This window comes from Rhinoderma darwinii, chromosome 1 (assembly GCF_050947455.1).
Source record: "Rhinoderma darwinii isolate aRhiDar2 chromosome 1, aRhiDar2.hap1, whole genome shotgun sequence".
In the NCBI taxonomy this organism is placed as follows: domain Eukaryota; kingdom Metazoa; phylum Chordata; class Amphibia; order Anura; family Rhinodermatidae; genus Rhinoderma; species Rhinoderma darwinii.
Window position 1 is genome coordinate 181,829,114 of NC_134687.1, and position 18,551 is coordinate 181,847,664.

Below are 18,551 nucleotides of genomic sequence, written 5' to 3' on the forward strand. Positions count from 1 at the left end.
ACTTATAAAAATTATAACTCGTCTCGCTAAAAACAAGCCCTCATACAGCTCCGTCGACGAAAAATTTAAAACCGTTATGGCTCTCACAACATGGCAACAGAAAAAAATCCATTCTCTTTACAAAAGTTACTTTATTGTGCAAAAAGTTGTAAAACATAAAAAGTGCTATAAATTAGGTATCACCGGAATCGGACTGACCCGCAGAATAAAGGTAACGTGTAATTTATAACGCATGGTGAACGCTGTATAAAAAGAACTAAAAAAATATGCCAGAATTGCTGTTTTTTGGTCACCTTGCCTCCCAAAAAAAAGGATAACAAGTGATCAAAAAGTCGCATGTACCCCAAAATGGTACCAATAAAAACTACAGCTCGTCACACAAAAAAAAAACAGCCCTCATACCACTACGTCTATGAAAAAATAAAATTTGTCAAGGCACCAATAAGCCAGGAAATAAAAATATGCAGTTGTGCCGGCCCGAGGGGAACGTTTCTTCTGTTTCAAGTGGCGATTTATCAAGGCCCCTAAAATTAGGGAACCAGGAAGGGGAGGGCCAATCATATCTGCTGGAAGTGAGGGTGCCCGTATTATACCAGGACAAGACTTTCCCAGCAAAATTCCCCAAACTTCAAAGGTGCGGAGTGCGGACCAAAAGGGGAATAAGTAAAGACCATTTATTAGTGTGACACCGGCCTGTGCAGAAAGGATTGTGTCACAGCGTAACACACATCTATGGATTATTTTATTGTTTTTTTTTACCCCACTATACCACCTGACTATGCCCCTTATATACTCCGCCCGCCTTACATGTACCCCCACATTATAAACGGAAACACCAGTAAGACTCCAAACAAAACTACTACAAGGAAAATCCACGCTCCAAAAGCCAAATGGCGCTACCTCCCTTCTGAACCCTACAGTGTGCCCAAACAGCAGTTTACTTCCACATATATGGCATCGCCATACCCGGGAGAACCCTTTTAACAATTTTTGGGGTGTGTGTCTCCAGTGGCACAAGCTGGGTGCCACATATTGGCATATCTATTGAAAAATTATTTTCACTCTGCAACATCGAGTGCACACCAATTTCTGCCAATCACCTGTGGGGTTAATATGCTCACTACACCCCTAGGTGAATACCTTGAGGGGTGTAGTTTCCAAAATGGGGTCACTTCTGGGGGGGATCCACTGTTTTGGTCCCACAGGGACTTTGCAAATGCGACATAGCGACCAGAAACCAATCCAGCAAAATCTGTACTCCAAAAGCGAAATGGTGCTCCTTCCCTTCTGAGCCCTACTCTGTGCCTAAACAACAGTTTATGACCACATATGTGGTATTGCCGTACACAGGAGAAGTTGCTTTACAAGTGTTGGGGTGCTTTTTTTCATTTATTTGTTGAGAATATGAAACATTTTCAGCTAAAACTACGTCTTATTGAAGAAAACTGATTTTTTTTATTTTCACTGCCCAATTCTAATAAAATCTATGAAACACCTGTGGGGTCAAAATGCTCACTACACCCCTAGATGAATTCCTCAAGGGGTGTCGTTTCGTGAATCGAGTCACTTTTGGGGAGTTGCCACTGTACTGGTACCTTAGGAGCTTTGCAAATGTGACATGGTGTCAAGAAACCAATCCAGCAAAATCTGTGCTCCAAAAGCCAAACGGCACTCCTTCTCTTCTGATCCTTGCCGTATGCCCAAACAGCAGTTTATGACCACAAATGGGGTATTGCCGTACTCCAGAGAAGTTGCTTTACAAATGTTGGGGTTCTTTTATTCCTTTATTTGTTGAGAAAATGAAAAATGTTGAGCTAAAGCTACGTCTTATTGGAAAAAAAGGATTTTTATCTTCACTGCCCAATTCTAATAAAATCTATGAAACCCCTGTGGGTTCAAAATGCTCACTACACCCCTAGATGGATTCTTCAAGGGGTGTAGTTTCCTAAATGGAGTCACTTTTTTGGTGTTTTCACTGTTTTGGTCCCTTAGGGGCTTTGCAAATGCGATGTGGTCTCCGCAAACCATTCCTGCTAAATTTGAGCTGCAAAAGCCAAATGGCGCTCTTTCCCTTCTAAGCTCCTCCGTGTGTCCAAACAGCCGTTTATGACCACATGCGGGGTATTGTTTTACTCGGGAGAAATTGCTTTACAAAAGTAGTGGTGCAATTTCTCCTTTTAGTCCTTGCGGAAATTAGAAAAAATTAGCTAAACCTACATTTTCTTTGAAAGAATGTAGATTTTCATTTTCACGGCCTACTTCCAATAATTTCTGCAAAAAACCTGCGGGGTCAAAATGCTCACTATACCCCTAGATAATTTCCTCAAGGGGTATAGTTTCCAAAATGGTGTCACTTTTGGGGGATTTCCACTGTTTTGGTGCCGCAAGAGCATTTCAAACCCGACATGGAGCCTAAAATATTTTCTAATAAAAAGGAGGCCCCAAAATCCTTTGATTCTGAGGCCGGAGCTTCAGTCAATAAGTGCACTAGGGCCAGTGGCGTAACTGCCGCGGTAGCAGCAGTAGCGGCTGCTATGGGGCCCGGGGCTTGAGGGGGCCCGTGCCGCCAGCCGACACGCCCACCCAAATGCCCGGTGGCGCCGCTAGCAGCCGTTATGGCTGCTATAGCGGTAGCGCCGCTACTGTGGGACCCGCCCCGCCGAGCCTTACACAGGCCCTCTCATCATGCCTGTAGGTGTCGCTAGCACCGGAGGGGGCCCCAGTGCTAGCGGCAGCCAAATACATGTGTTAGCACTGAATGGCCGGGCATGTTCCGTGCCTGACCATCCAGTGCCTTACAATGACACTGATTGGCTAGCGGCGCGATCACATCATCGCGCCGCTTCCATGCTGGGAAGGTGCTGATTGGCGGGGCAAGTCAATCTGCCCCGCCAATCAGCGTCATTGGAGGACGCTCGTTCAGCTCCTGCAGACATGCTCAGAAGAGAGCATGTCTGCATCACCAGTGAACAGCGTGGGAACGGGATCATGTGAGTATGGCAATTTATTTATTTTTTTCTTCAAAAATGTGAATGGCATTATCTATAATGGGGTTGGAGGTCGTCTTTATGTGGGCTATTATATATAGGGGGGTCTATATGTGGGGCAGTAGCTACAGGGGGGTCTATATGTGGGGGTGTGGGCCACTATATACAGGGGGCTCTATATGTGGGCCATTATATACAGGGGGCTCTATATGTGGGCCATTATATACAGGGGGGTCTATATGTGGGCCACTATATACAGGGGGGGGTCTATATGTGGGGCACTAGCTACAGGGGAGGTCTGTATGTGGAGATGTGGGCCACTATCTACAGGGGGGGTCTATATGTGGGGCAGTATATGTGAGACACTATACAAGGGTGGGCTATATGTAGAGCACTATCTATAGGGGAGCTATTTTTTAGGGTACTTTCTATAGGGGTAGGCTATGTGTGGGACACTATATACAGGGGTGGGATACCTGTGGGGCACTAGCAACAGGGTGGCTATATGTAGTGCACAGTCTACAGGGGTGGGCTATATGTGGGACACTATATACAGGAGGAGCTATATGTGAGACACTATCTACAGAGGTGGGCTATACGTGGAGAACTAACTATAGGGGAAGCTATATGTAGGGCAGCACGGTGGCTCAGTGGTTAGCGCTATTGCCTTGCAGCTCTGGAGTCCATATGTGGGCACTATCTACAGGGGGCACGGTGTGTGTGTGTGTGTGTGTGTGTGTGTGTGTGTGAGACAGTTATATTTAGATGTGTTGAGAAATTTAACTTTGTTTATAGGTGCAGAAATGTTTTAAAACTGAGAAGCTGAAGACATCTAAACGGAAAACTGCAGAAATGGGTCATGGCCGGGAGAAATCCATCATAGATGTCTGAACCGGAGGGAGAAGAAAAGAACTAGAATCTGAGATGTCACCGGTGAGTCACTTAATGTAAATGTTTATTCTGCCTCTAATCAGCACTGTAGTCACTGTATGATCTGCAGCGAGATGATGGGTGGTATGATTATGATAGGATTTTTTTTTGTGAAACCGCATCTCCCAGCATATCCTTACCATTGTTCCGGCCATGCTGGGAGATGTAGTTTTACACCGTACAAACCTATACGCAGTGGCGTAACTACCGCTATAGCAGCCGTAGCGACTTCTACGGGGCCTGCAGCATGAGGGGGCCTGTGGCACCCGCCGGCACGGCCCCCTCCCATGGCCGCAGGCTCCGCTAGCAGCCGCTATGGCTGCTACAGCGCGACGCCACTGAAGGGGTTGTTCCTACAAAAGACATGCATCCCCTATCCACAGGATAGGGGATACATGTGGGATCGCTGGGACGCCCAGCGATGAGGAGAACGGGGGACCGAAAGTCCCCCCTAAGTTCTCCATGACAAACCTCGGACTTCCGGGGTCTGTGTCGGCAGCTCCGTAGAAATGAATGGAGCGCCAGTCGCGCTTGTGCGCATGCGTGACCAGCGCTCCTTTCATTTTTATTGAACTGCGCAGACGCCGGAAGTCCGAGGTTAGTCATGGAGAACTTCGGGGGACTTTCGGTCCCCCGTTCTCCTTATCGCTGCCAGCGATCACACATGTATCCCCTATCCTGTGGATAGGGGATGCATGTCTTTTGTAGGACAAACTATAGGCCGTTTTTTTTTTGGGGGGGGGGCTTATATGGTGTTATCTACAGAGGGGGCTGTATGGTGTTATCTACAGGGGGTCTGTATGGCGTTATCTAAAGGGGGCTGTGTATGGTGCTATCTATAGGGGGCTGAGTATGGTGCTATCTATAGGGGGGCGCTGTGTGGTGGAATCTATAGGGAGGCACTATCTACAAGGGGGGGGGGTTGTGTGATACCCAGCAGAGGGGGGGCCCCAGTCAAAAGTTTGCTATGGGGCCCAGTCTTTCCTAGTTACGCCCCTGACTAGGGCCACATGTGGGGTATTTCTAAAAACTGCAGAATCTGGGCAATAGATATTGAGTTGCGTTTCTCTGGTAAAACTTTCTGTGTTACAAAAAAAATAGATGAAAAATTAATTTCTGCAAAAAAAAAAAGAAATTTGAACATTTCACATCTACATTGCCTTAATTCCTGTGAAACATCTAAAGGGTTAAGAAACTTTCTAAATGCTGTTTTGAATACTTTGAGGGGTGACGTTTTTAAAATGGGGTGACTTATCGAGGGTTTCTAATATATAAGGTCCTAAAATCCACTTCACAACTGAACTGGCCCCTGTAAAAATAGCCTTTTGAAATTTTCTTGAAAATGTGAGAAATTGCTGCTAAAGTTCTAAGCCTTGTGATGTCATAGAAAAATAAAAGGATGTTCAAAAAACGATGCCAATCTAAAGTAGACATATGGGTGATGTTAATTAGCAACAATTTTGTGTGGTATTACTATCTGTCTTACAAGCTGATACATATAAATTTAGAAAAATGCTAATTTTTGAAATTTTTCGCTAAATTTTGGTGTTTTTCACAATTAAATACTTAATGAATCGAGCAAATTTTTCCAGTAACATAAAGTCCAATGTGTCACGAGAAAACAATCTCAGAATCGCTTGGATAGGTAAAAGCATTCCGGAGTTATTACCACATAAAGTGAAACATGTCAAACAGGCTGTGTCTTGAAGGGGTTAAAGCAATGTGTGAACAGGGCCTGTCTCAGAAAATGTCATAATTCTTTGCCACCACATAAAATAGTTTCAGCAAATAATATTAACGACCATACAAAAGCAAAAATATTTACTGTTATTTTCTATTTCATTTTTTGCTTTTTTTTATGCAAAATTACAGGACAAGTACAAAGGAAAAATAGCAAGTGATGACATTAGAGAAACTGTGGTTATAATGATTGGCGCTCTCATCAAGAAACTTCACCAGGCTACAGGCTCTGAATTACCGGTAAATATTGTATCACATTGTTTTGTATATGTGTATGGGAGACGGGGTGTTTGTGGGTGCATTTTGGTGGGGAGGTTTCTTTTTGGGTGCCACTATTTGTTAAATATGCAGGTCATGCCAGAACATTGGAATTTTAGCATTTGGAATCCTAGTAGATCATTGGCACACTGACATATAGGAATCCACATTCGTTTTAGCAGTTATATATGACATTGAGTAAAGGCCTTTTATGCTATGTTGCATTTGTCAGGTATGAGGTGAGGACAGCTAAAAATTAAAATAAGTAAACTTGTCGGAAGCATGAGTATTATATCATCTGCATTGTTTGCTTTACAGGCAGTTTTGCAAGCCAAGAAATTAATCTTGGATGGTTTACAAAAGGCGAACAAAACTTCTGATGTCAAGATGTATCTTCTAGCCCTGAAAAATGCCAATCTGCCAGAAGGAATTCCATCGCTGTTAAAATATTCAGAATCTGGGGAGGGGCCTGTCAGCAGCATTGCTATCAGTGCTCTCCAGAAATATCCTATCTCCTTCATTACTGATGAGGTAAATGAACACAGAATCCCTAAAACGACAGTACTACACAGTGTTCGTGTGTGTGTGCGTGCGTGCGTGTGTGCGCGTGCGCGCGTTTCTTTCCTTAATTTCCACATTAGCTTTCATGTAGAGACTTCCAAACACAAGTACCGCCACCTCCTCTCCATTGGGATTTATGGAGAATGTGGCAGCTAAAGGGGATCACCAAAACCCTGCAAGATGGCAGAGATCACTTCTGGCAGAATTTACTCTGCTAAAGAGTTGGGACCCAAACCTATCAAGCATTTATAACATAACCTGTAAATATGCCTTTAATACCTAAGACTGGAATACCCCTTTAAGTGATGGGCTTGTTAATTATTTGTCTGTATGATGTAAATATAGTAGAATTAAAGTATAAACATATGAAGGGAGATTTATGAAAACCAGTGCAAAGTAAGGCTCTGTTCACATCTGCGTTGGGGTCCCGTTCTGACATTCCGTCGGAGGTTTCCGTCAGAACGGGACCCTGAGCAGTCACAAACTGACACTTTTCCATCACCATTGATTTCAATGGTGACGGATCCGGTGCCTGTGGTTTCTGTTTGTCTCTTTTGTGCATCCGACATTGCTATTGCTTCCGGCAAAATGACGGATCTGGTGCACAAAAGAGACAAATGGAAACCACGGGCACCGGCTCCGCCACCATTGAAATCAATGGCGATGGAAACGGAAATCTCTGGTTTCCGTCTGTGTCAGTTTGTGTCTGCTCCGGGTCCCGTTCTGACGGAAATCTCAGACGGAACGTCAGAATGGGACCCCAAAGCAGATGTGAACAGAGTCTAAAAGTTTAGGAGTTGCACCTAGGAATAAATCCAAGTCTAACACACATTTCTCAGAAGCCCTTTTGAAAATGCGAGAAGCAATTTTATTGGTTGCTATGGGCAACTGCTCAAGAAATTGAGTAACATTACAAATATATTGCATTACTTATACTGATTCTATAATACGGCCTCTATTATAATTATGGTTGCCACCTTTCCCACCCAAAAATACCAGCCAGGTTAACACGCGTAAAAAAGTGGGTGAGGTTTTGGGGGTTGGCTATACACGGAGTATGATTTTACACGTGGAGTTTCAATGCCTTTTTGGTAAAGGCGGCCATACACATTAGATAAATGTTGGCCGAACCCCCACGCACACATAGTGCCCGCCTGAATACAATCATGTCACACACACAGTGCCCAATAACAATAGTACCATACGCTGTGCCCCCTGAAAATAGTTCCATAGGCAGTGCCCCTGTAGATAGTGCCACACATAAGGCCATCTGTCGATAGTGCCCCACATAGTGCCACACACAGTGTCATCTGTTGATAGCACCACACACAGTGCCATTTGTAGATAATGGCCCTCACAGTGCCCTCTGTGACTCCAGAGCCCTGATCAAACCTCAGACCAAACTAAAAAATAAATTTTAGTTTATAATATATAAAAAAAAAAAAAGTTACTCACCTTTTAAATACTCCTGCCACTCCAGTGCTGACATTCCGGTTGTCCCCGCCAGTCCTGCAGCAATGATGTCCTGTACATGATTCACATGACCACTAAAGATATTTATAGGCCTTAATTGGCTGCAGCGGTTTACGTGAATAATGTATGTGGCGTCATCGCTGCAGGAACATCAGGGAACATCAGACGCCGGCTCTGGAGTGTAAGAGGGATTTAAAAGGTAAGTAGTCTTTTATTTATTTTATAATGTTAACTGCAGTTACTTAAAGTTTTTCACCAGCAATTATAATTGCCGATTAGAAAACTTTTACCCAGAGCTGCCATCATAATACTCCTGGTTGTTATTGACAGTTGACAGGCTTCTCAACAAACACAGCTTAGAGAGTTAGCTTTTCCTTTATTGGATTGTTGTACAATGGCCAGTGTAACTAATGCACCTACCATAATGCTAATTACCAGTGAAAGCTCTGTGCAGGCATTAAGCCAGCAAGGAATGCTGGGGGGGTTTTAGCTCTGAAGCATTCAGAATTGTGAATGCAGCTCTGGGCTATAATATAGACTGTGACTAAGGGTCAATGCAAGCTATGTAATGCAAAGTGTTTACAAACCTAGGTCTCATGCACATAGCAGAGCCAACGATAATTCTCCGTCGGGTGCTTTATGTCGGAGATATTCTCTCCTTGCAGCAATGTCTCTAGGTGAGTATAGCTCTATAATGCAGCATATGATGGAACATGCCATGATTTTTTTTAATTATCAATATTGCACGGAATCTGAAAGTAAAAGCTCCGTAAGCCTCTGTATGAAATCAGTGACATATGGAGTCATAGTAATGCCTCTATGGGTGCCCTATTACGGCTCCATACAACATCACCATGCACATGAGAACTACTTTTTTATATAGATGAATTATATGTAAACTGTAGCGGGTTGAAATTTGGTAAATGTTCCAATTCATTTTCATGGAATTTTAAAACCTGTAACTGCTATTTGATATTCTTTAATGCATCCAGTAGCCAAATATGGTCTTGATTTAAACATTTTTCTTATTTAACTAGGTAAAAAAGGTCATGAACAGAATCTACCACCAGAATTCTAAAATACATGAAAAGACCGTAAGAACGGCAGCAGCAGATATAATACTGAATAGCCAGCCTACATACATGGAGGTTAAAAATCTGCTTCTTTCTATTGGCGAGCTCCCACTAGAGATGAACAAGTATATGCTCTCTGTGTTTCAAGATATTCTTCAATTTGAGATGCCAGCCAGGTACATGAACATATGAGTTCACTAGTAGCAATACTGATAAGACGATTACAGATACTTATGGTACAAGTGGGCAAGCGGCATTCACTTGCATGGGAGAAGACTGTAATACTGTGAACTGCGGCTACTGTCGGCAAATCACAAAATGAGCAGGTTGAAATTAAATGGAAGCAGTGCTCGTACAAGTGCTGCGGCCCCTTCAAAACAGCTGATTGGCGGGTGTGCTGGCAATCGGACCCCCTTTGATCAGATATTGATGGCCTATCATGAGTATAGGCTATCAATTTCTTAGGACTGGAAAAACTTTTCAATAATACATCATAATACCATGGGCAAACTTCATAGGGGTTTCCTAGTACCGAGACACCCCCCTCTGAGCCGTTCAGGAGGAAACATTGGCTGAGTTCACGCCAGTTGTAGACAGAAGCCTGCTTGAGTAAGATGCAACAAATTTATTAAGCCTCTCAATTTATTTGGTGCATAATCTATGCCAGATTTCCGCTATAATTTATGCCAATTTCTGGCTTAATTTATAGTAAATTTGTTGGGCTTCTGGTGACCATGTCCCGTCAGCTAATATCCGGCCACTTTAAATAATGTGGTGAGAGTGGCATAAAAGTGAAAAAAGTCACAATGTATTGCACAAAACAGGCGTATGCTAACATTTGCAACATTTTTTTTGCCAGAATACTGCCGCAAATACATAATAAATCTCCCCCACTGAGTTAAAAAATTAATTCTTTCTATCATAACTAGGGAGAGCTCATTGCATACTGATCTATTATAGAGTTCAATGGGACAAAATCTCTATTAAGTGAGCTCCCTCTAGTGGTGGCTTTAGGCAGACAAAACATAATCATTTATGAGTGTGTGAATGGAAGTAGAGGAATTGGAGCTCTACATCAAAAACAGATCTGACACTTACAAGGGTTCTAGACCTATTTTGATTCAATTAAATCATAGGTACATGACCTAGACAACTACTAGTAACCCCTTCACCATCCGAAACGATATATTGTTGAAGCAAACTTTAACTGAACTTTTTTAAAGCCTTTTGTTCTATTAAAGGGAACCTGTCACCAGCATTTCACCTATTAAACCAGCAATACCTGGTGGAAGTGGTTGAAAAATCATTTTTTATGTAACTTATAATTGTCTTCTTAGTAGGCTCTGTACCTTTAGTATTCAGTTTTTTAATGTTCCAGCACTGTATGCTAATGAGCATAAAAGAGTCATATCTTCGTTTGAAAAGAGCCAAATCTTCATTCCTCAAGTCTTTCCAACCTAACCCCGCCTCCTTACTTTTGATTGACAGCTCCTCGCCTTCCCTCTGCACTCACGAAATCTCACGCTTGCGCATCGATTTCCTGTTGTGGTTCTTGCGCACAACGGGACACCATAGCGGCGCATGCGCAGTAACTAGATTTGAGGCCCGGACGAAGCAGGGAAGGGTGTTAGACCATACATGACCGACGCTATCTCAGATGAGATTTCCGTATTAAGGGCAGGCCAGTTTTTGGAGGTGGGCGAGCATGAGAAGAGAAACAAACGAGACTGCCCGATTATTATCATAAAAGGCAGAAAATGTTTGCAGAGCGTTATTTACGGTCGGAGGGGGAGTTTAGGAGAGGGGATAACGCCAATGAACTTTTGACAGCAGCGGCCAGCACACTTTAATTTTTGATTTAAAGTTTGCTGCAACTGTAATAATAACAATATAATCAAATTATTATATAATATTAAGTGCCAACCAACAAACCACCCTAGACCAACATGGATAATAAATATCAACATTAACCACTTCATTTCTTTAGACTAACAGAGATATGAAGTTTTAACCGCTAAGCTATGTTGGGAAACTGTATATTATCAGGTATGAATGGGAAAGGAGGGGAACTTCACCATCTCTGTAGTGGGTACCAACCTCCTACGGTTGCCCCTAAATACATAATAATACCATCTAAAGTGGCTATTAGGAAAAGAAACCTCTGCTTTTCTTTATAGAAATGTTGGCTAAAAACAGTTTTATAATTCTGTCCATCTAACTACAGTACATTAAATATGTGAAGAAGAATATTCTGTATCCGTAGGAAGCTGCCTGTAAATTGGGACAATTTCTTGCTCAATATCAAGGATCTGTAATTTCACAGACTGTTTCTTGCCAGTAACATGTGTATGTCTATTCTGTACTTTAGTAAGCTCATTTGGCAAGTGTTGAAGGATATGAAGGTTCATAACTATGATCGATTTTCAAAGACTGGATCCTCATCTGCTTACTCAGGATATGTGACACGTATGTTGCATTCTCTGTGCTTCTTTTCCTTTATATCTACAATTTTAAAGATAAACATAAAAGCCTACAGTGTAGTCTATATAGGGCTGCAAGTTGTCTAAAAATCATAGTTGAAGCTACATGAAGCTATTAGTTGCTAATGATTGTAGTTAGTATGTTGCATTATAGACCATTACATCTAATATACAAGATATAAATACGTTACATGAAGTATATAACACATGCAAATATTTTATAGGCATCTAGTCATTAGTATATTTATGCACCTACAGATTGTGTGATCTTTAACTTGACTTTTAACGCGTTAAATACACAGTGGCAAGAAACTTTAACTTGACTTTTTCACTGGTTTTGTATGGCTTGAAGGGGTTATCCACTACCGGACCACTGATGAACTATCCACATGATAGGTCATTAGTATATGATTCGTGGGGGTCAGACACCCGGGTCTTGCACCGATCAACTGATCCTGCTGCCTCCGGGCACCAGATGTCAATGCCGGAAGCAGATGGCTCTGGCCACGGAATAGCGGCAGAGCTGCAGTACTGCAGCTCTTCTCCTATTCAAGTGAATAGGAGCAAAGCTGCAGTTCTGCGGCACAGCCCCTATGCAGTAGTCGGAGCAATCTGCTTTCGCCTCCGACTACTGAATACCGTTCCTAAGATCCGGTGCCTGGAGACAGCTGGAGCAGCTGATCGGTGTGGGGTCCTGGGGATAGGTCATCAGTTGTCCGGTCGTGGACAACCCCTTTAAGTGATCATTTATCACACTGCAGAAAACTATCAGAGTCAAAATAAGGACTGCTACATCTGTACATTTCAGTGGGATAACAGGGTTCCTTATAGATAGGGAAAATGTTCTGAACATGTGGTGGTTCATGGGATGTTGCAGTAGTTTCTATGGGTAGTGCTTTGCATTTGTATAAAATGAATGTAGAAGTATTTACAAGTGATGATAACTTAAATGAACGCTTTTGTGCTTTAGGTCTCCCTGACTCATCAACAACATACAGTCTTGATATACTATACTCTGGATCTGGCATCCTCAGAAGAAGCAACATGGATACCTTTGTCTATTCTAAAAACACTGAGCTACATGCCATTCAGGTAATGAGATACGTATCCAACTTAATTATCCAAACATCCTGCACCGTACCCTTGCTGGACTTGTCCTTTAGGCCCCGCTTTGTGCACTAAGAACTTCCAGCGAGATCTGTAGCCTGGCATGTTGTATTTCACGCTAAATTAGCAGCCCGACAGCTGTCTATGTCTGAAATCCACCTCGCGGACTAGTGAAATGTATGTATGCTATTCTCCAAGGAGAAGGCAAAATGTTTACTTACTACGCACATGTAGAACAGGACTTCTGTCTTGGTTATTCATGTTCCAGTGTGTTGGTTATTATAACAAAGTGTTAGATTGCCATGTTCTCTGTGATTTGTGGCAGGCTATGATTCCAAGAGGGATTATAAATTATTAATTCCTGACCCGAATTAGGACTTTATTATCGCTAAGGACCCAAGGAAAGAAAATATGTAGTTAATTTGTAATTTTTCCCATGAACAGTATTTATTATTATTATTATTATTATTATTATTATTAAGGTACCATTAAGCCAAGGCAAAACTTATCCATGCATTAGCTTCCAAAGCATGAGCATGTTTAGCAAACTATTCACTGCAGATAGGTTAAGTAAGCAGAATTTAGATATATGAGGATTTATCACAGGTTATAACGCTCTTGATTTTAGGTTGTCATTGAAGCTCAAGGTCTTGAAAGTTTAATAGCTGCCACTCCTGATGAAGGAGAAGAAGACCTGGAGTCCTTTGCTGGAATGTCAGCCATCTTGTTTGATGTCCAGCTCCGACCTGTAACCTTCTTCCAAGGATATAGTGATTTGATGTCAAAAATGTTCTCAGCAACTGGTGACCCAATAAGTGTGGTGAAAGGGTTGATGCTTCTAACAGATCATTCTGAGGTAAATTATACCATATCTATCTATATCTATAATCTATATATGCTATATATGCTATATATGCTATATAGATGCTTGAGAAAGGCCCCATGGAGTAGGGCTGAAACGTCGCATGTGGTTGAATAAATCCACTTTTTTCACTATCAAGGTGTGCTGTCTCGTATTTTGAAAGGATTTACTAGATATCTATATAGATATCTATATAGATATCTATATAGATATCGATATAGATATCTATATAGATATAGATATCTATAGAGATATAGATATAGATACACATATACTAAGATGCTCTCAGCACATTTATGTTCTGCTCCATACCTGCTATACTAGACACCTAGACACGCTGATGATCATGTATACGTTTCCAACACCTCATTGGATTCTATCTCATATTGCATTTCATAGCGCTAGTTCTCCTTCACACAGGTTTGCGTTTTGCAAGCATACATGTTTTCACTCTATATTTTACATCAACTCATACAACACCTCCCGGTATTATTTATCACCATTCAAGCAACCCTGTCACATAGTCTTTAAAAAATACATGAGGAATGTTTTATATATACGCAGTTACACATGCACAACTGTTGTATAAAAATGATTAATCCAAAGAACAAGAACAGGCTGAAGTCTGGACCTGTTATTCATCAAAGAATAATTTATCCATATTTTCTTAGACTTGTTCAATGGATTTAAAGGGGTTATATGGGGGACCAAAATGTATTAGCATGTACTGTGCTCACTGCGGTATGTGGGTACACTCGCTAATATACATTCCGGTCCCCCGTCACGCTGATTATGAGATTTTAATAGCTTTATATAGCGCTGGCGGGGAACCGGAAGTCTAGTGGCACAGTCTTCCTTCATGACGACAGACTCATCGTCATGTGACCGGTCCCGCAGTACTCTATATAATCACTGTACTACTGCTAAATATGATACTGTATGTGAAAACTAGAGGAACAAATATCAAATACAACAAACTTGCTTAAAGGGGTTTTCAGTTAATAACAGGTTTATGCACCTTTAAAAGTAAAGAGAGCATTATATACATCTACATGGCTGCTCAGGCCGTTATCAGCACCAGTCACATGTTTACATCAGCTCCGCCTCTTCATTGGTAGTCAGTGGTAACGACTACCGATCCTCCACATATGTCCTAAACACGCCCCCTGCATAGGAGTGGGAGGGGTTCGGGCTGCGCATGATGTAATTGACCCGTTCGTTTGAATGCCCTCTGAAAGAAGAATGGAGTGCCATGATCACGTCACTGGTACTGATAAAGATGTAACGGGGCGGAATGGTGAATCTGAGCGCCAAAGTGGCCATCTGTATGTAAGTGACTCTCTCTTTATATTTAAAGGGGGCATAAACCTGTTATTAGCTGGAAAACCCCTTTAACAGGTATATATACACCATATTTTGGTGGATGTGGAGAGTTTTGTAACGAAAAGGGTTCGTAGGTTAACTCTTTTAATACCCAAAGGATAAACATGATCATATAGTAGTAAATCAAGAGTTTTAGCAGTAGCCAAAGTTTGGTAATTCAGTTTTTTTTAATTTACAGAAATATTGGTACTTTTCTATTTTGACCATTTTGCAACAGTGACAAACGGAAGGGCAGCCATATTGGTTGTCACTTTTGAATTAACGTCTCAGAAACTGATGCTAAAACTACAATTTTGTCAGCATGTTCTTTAAAAGGAAAGTTTACAATCAGCTTCTGAGAAATAGAGTTGAGTAGAGATCTTGATATTTTCCAAGAACACCTTTAGCTGGCACTGCTAAAACAACTTTATAAACGTCCATGTATAAAATATTAGTATTCTTACATGGCAGCATGGCAAAAGATTCAAGCATACATTTTCTTGTATTAGTTAATTAGCATTAAAATGAAATCTACAACATTAAACATCAGGATGAGTTTTAAATGCATTTATATTCATATTTATACACCAAGTTTAAACAATTTAATTTTTTAATTTTTTTGTGTTATTAAGGGGGAATTATAAGTGGCACCAATGATAAGTGGTATTTTAAAAACATGCGACCACATTCTATGGCATGCATGTATTGACAAGATATTATTTTTTGGGATGTCACAATTATTGCAGATCCATGCTAGCGTTTACCTTGGTGATATAAGTAATATTGTGGAATAATAAAATAAAACCACGTTTCAGATTGCCTACTCCTGGATCTGATAATGACACCGTGCTATAACTTTTCTAGACTATTCAGCTTCAATCTGGGCTGCAAGCCAGTGCAGAGTTCCAGGGCGGACTGGCTATAGATATCTCTGGGGGAATGGATTTCAGCCTGTGGTATAGAGAATCCAAAACCAGTGTAAATAATCGGTAAGAAAACCTATTTCTCTTCATCTGCATGTACAATTACTGACAAAATCCTAGTTAGGAGGGCGCTGTCAGCAAGTAATGTATTGGCTGCTTTTATATCTCAGCTTGAGAATTGTTATCTGATTGGTCACTACACCTAAAGGGCCTTTTACACCTGCCGATATTCGGCTGGTGCAGTGAGCGCCGATCAACGAGACATCACTGATCGCTGCTCGTTTGCTCCTGTCACACGGAGCTATGTATGGGGAGGAGCGGTCGTTACTCCCATTGCTCGTACCCATACATTATTATTATGTTGGCAGCGTGTCTCCCTGTTTACACAGGGAGATGTGCTGCCGACAACGATAATATTTTCCATTCTTAAAACGATACGATCAGCAGATGATTGCTGCCATGTTTACTGAACGCTTGTCTGCCCAATAATCGCCCAGTGTAAAAGGGCCTTAAGCCACAAGGGAATTGCAGAAACAGGTTTCCATAATCTTAAAGGGCATGTTCAACTTTGAACACCAAGCTCCATGCATACGCTGAGCAAGCAATTCTAAGGGTATGGTCACACGCCCTATTTACGGACTTAATTCGGGAGTTTTACGTCTCGACTTACATCCGAAAATACTGCTCCAAACCGCCAGCAAACATCTGCCCATTGAAATCAATGGGGTTACGATGTTCTGTGCATACAGGCTTTTTTTTTTACGTAATTGACGCTGCGAAAAACGCGAGTACGAGCAATTACATCTGAAATTCAGGAGCTGTTTTCGCCTGAAAACAGCTCTGTAATTTCAAGCGTATTGGACGCTGCCGTGTGAACATACCCTAATAGATTTCAGCTCTAAAGTCTGCAAAATTGTAAATACAGCTCTGGACTATAATATAGGTTGTAATTTAGGATCATTATATAATTAAAACAATGTATCTGCAAATTTATTCAACGGTTTATGTAGATTAATTCTAAATTAACTTTAAAATGTATACAAAGGTGATTATGTACTTTATTATACACACAACACAATGTCAATACTTGGAAACATGAATAATGTTCTCCTTGGTGGGGAAAATCATCAATAAGGAAAATCTAATTTAGAGTAGAGATCAGAGAACACACAGGCCAACAAAAATGGTATGGAATTAAAAAAAGGGGAAAGAGTTGGGGACTGGATTACCCCAAAGACCAATAGGTTTATACACATAGTACAGTAAGCATCTGATAATCACTTAGAATTTACAGAACATGTTGAGGTTTTGGTGTCTGCTTAGTATGTTGTAGTGAAAGGAGAAATCTAGTATCAAGGTCATACTCCCCAAAATTATCTATATATATATATCTATATATATATATATATATATATATGTAGAATCCAAAAATCAGGCAGCACTCCAAGGTATAAGCAAAGTAGAAAAAGGTACTTTATTGGTCCATATACACACAGAACGTTTCAGCTCAACTCAGGAGCCTTTTTCAAGTTTCCCACTCCTCCTGTGTTGAGCTGAAACGTTGTGTGTATATGGACCAATAAAGCACCTTTTTCTACCTTGCTTATACCTTGGAGTGCTGCCTGATTTTTGGATTCTACTACAGCAGGTCTGTTAGCCCTGACCTGGGCAGGTCGGCACCCACCTACGATTTACAAGGCTGTGCGGCTGACATTGTATTTGGACTTTTTTTTATGTATATATATAGATATATATATAGATATATATATTGTTATCTGTATCTATCTATCTATCTATCTATCTATCTATCTATCTATCTATCTATCTATCTATCTATCTATCTATATATATATATATATATACATATATATATAATTTACTCATACAGACACTCACAAATTTAAACATGTCTGCTTTTACATTATAGTGGGGCTATGGTTATTATAGGCAACATAACCATTGATTCGGAGTTTGCTAATGCTGGCATGGAAACCAGCTTTGAAACAGAGTCGTCCTTTAACTTTATTACAACAGTGAAGTTTTCATCATATCCATTTTTGGTTTGCATGCAAATGGATAAAGGAACATTTCCATTCAGGTAATTTATTTTTAGCCATATTAGCTATGTATGGTAATAGAACATGTACCATAAAAGCCAAAATTATCTCCAGTGCATTCTACAGGGTGGGCCATTTATATGGATACACCTAAATAAAATGGGAATGGTTGATGATATTAACTTCCTGTTTGTGGCACATTAGTATATGGGAGGGGGGAAACTTTTCAAGCTGGGTGTTGACCATGGCGGCCATTTTGAAGTCGGCCATTTTGTATCCAACTTTAGTTTTTTCAATGGGAAGAGGGTCATGTGACACATCAAACTTATCGAGAATTTCACAAGAAAAACAATGGTGTGCTTGGTTTTAACGTTACTTTATTCTTTCATGAGTTATTTACAAGTTTCTGACCACTTATAAAATGTGTTCAAAGTGCTGCCCATTGTGTTGGATTGTCAATGCAACCCTCTTCTCCCACTCTTCACACACTGATGGCAACACCGCAGAAGAAATGCTAGCACAGGCTTCCAGTATCCGTAGTTTCAGTTGCTGCACATCTCGTATCTTCACAGCATAGACAATTGCCTTCAGATTACCCCAAAGATAAAAGTCTAAGGGGGTCAGATCGGGAGGCATTTCTTCTGCGGTGTTGCTATCAGTGTGTGAAGAGTGGGAGAAGAGGGTTGCATTGACAATCCAACACAATGGGTAGCACTTTGAACACATTTTATAAGTGGT

At 41.1% G+C, this 18,551-nt stretch overlaps 1 protein-coding gene across 1 annotated transcript in view; it reads left to right on the top strand.

Annotated features, from left to right (window-relative positions):
* The window catches only part of MTTP (microsomal triglyceride transfer protein), a 109,642-nt gene that overhangs the window by 74,599 nt on the left and 16,492 nt on the right, over positions 1-18,551 (top strand). Inside the window, exons 10-17 of the mRNA XM_075860635.1 lie at positions 5,790-5,897; positions 6,234-6,446; positions 8,987-9,198; positions 11,391-11,488; positions 12,473-12,594; positions 13,238-13,465; positions 15,698-15,822; positions 17,684-17,854. Of these exons, the coding sequence (XP_075716750.1) occupies positions 5,790-5,897; positions 6,234-6,446; positions 8,987-9,198; positions 11,391-11,488; positions 12,473-12,594; positions 13,238-13,465; positions 15,698-15,822; positions 17,684-17,854 (1,277 nt within the window). The remainder of the gene's footprint in view (positions 1-5,789; positions 5,898-6,233; positions 6,447-8,986; positions 9,199-11,390; positions 11,489-12,472; positions 12,595-13,237; positions 13,466-15,697; positions 15,823-17,683; positions 17,855-18,551) is intronic.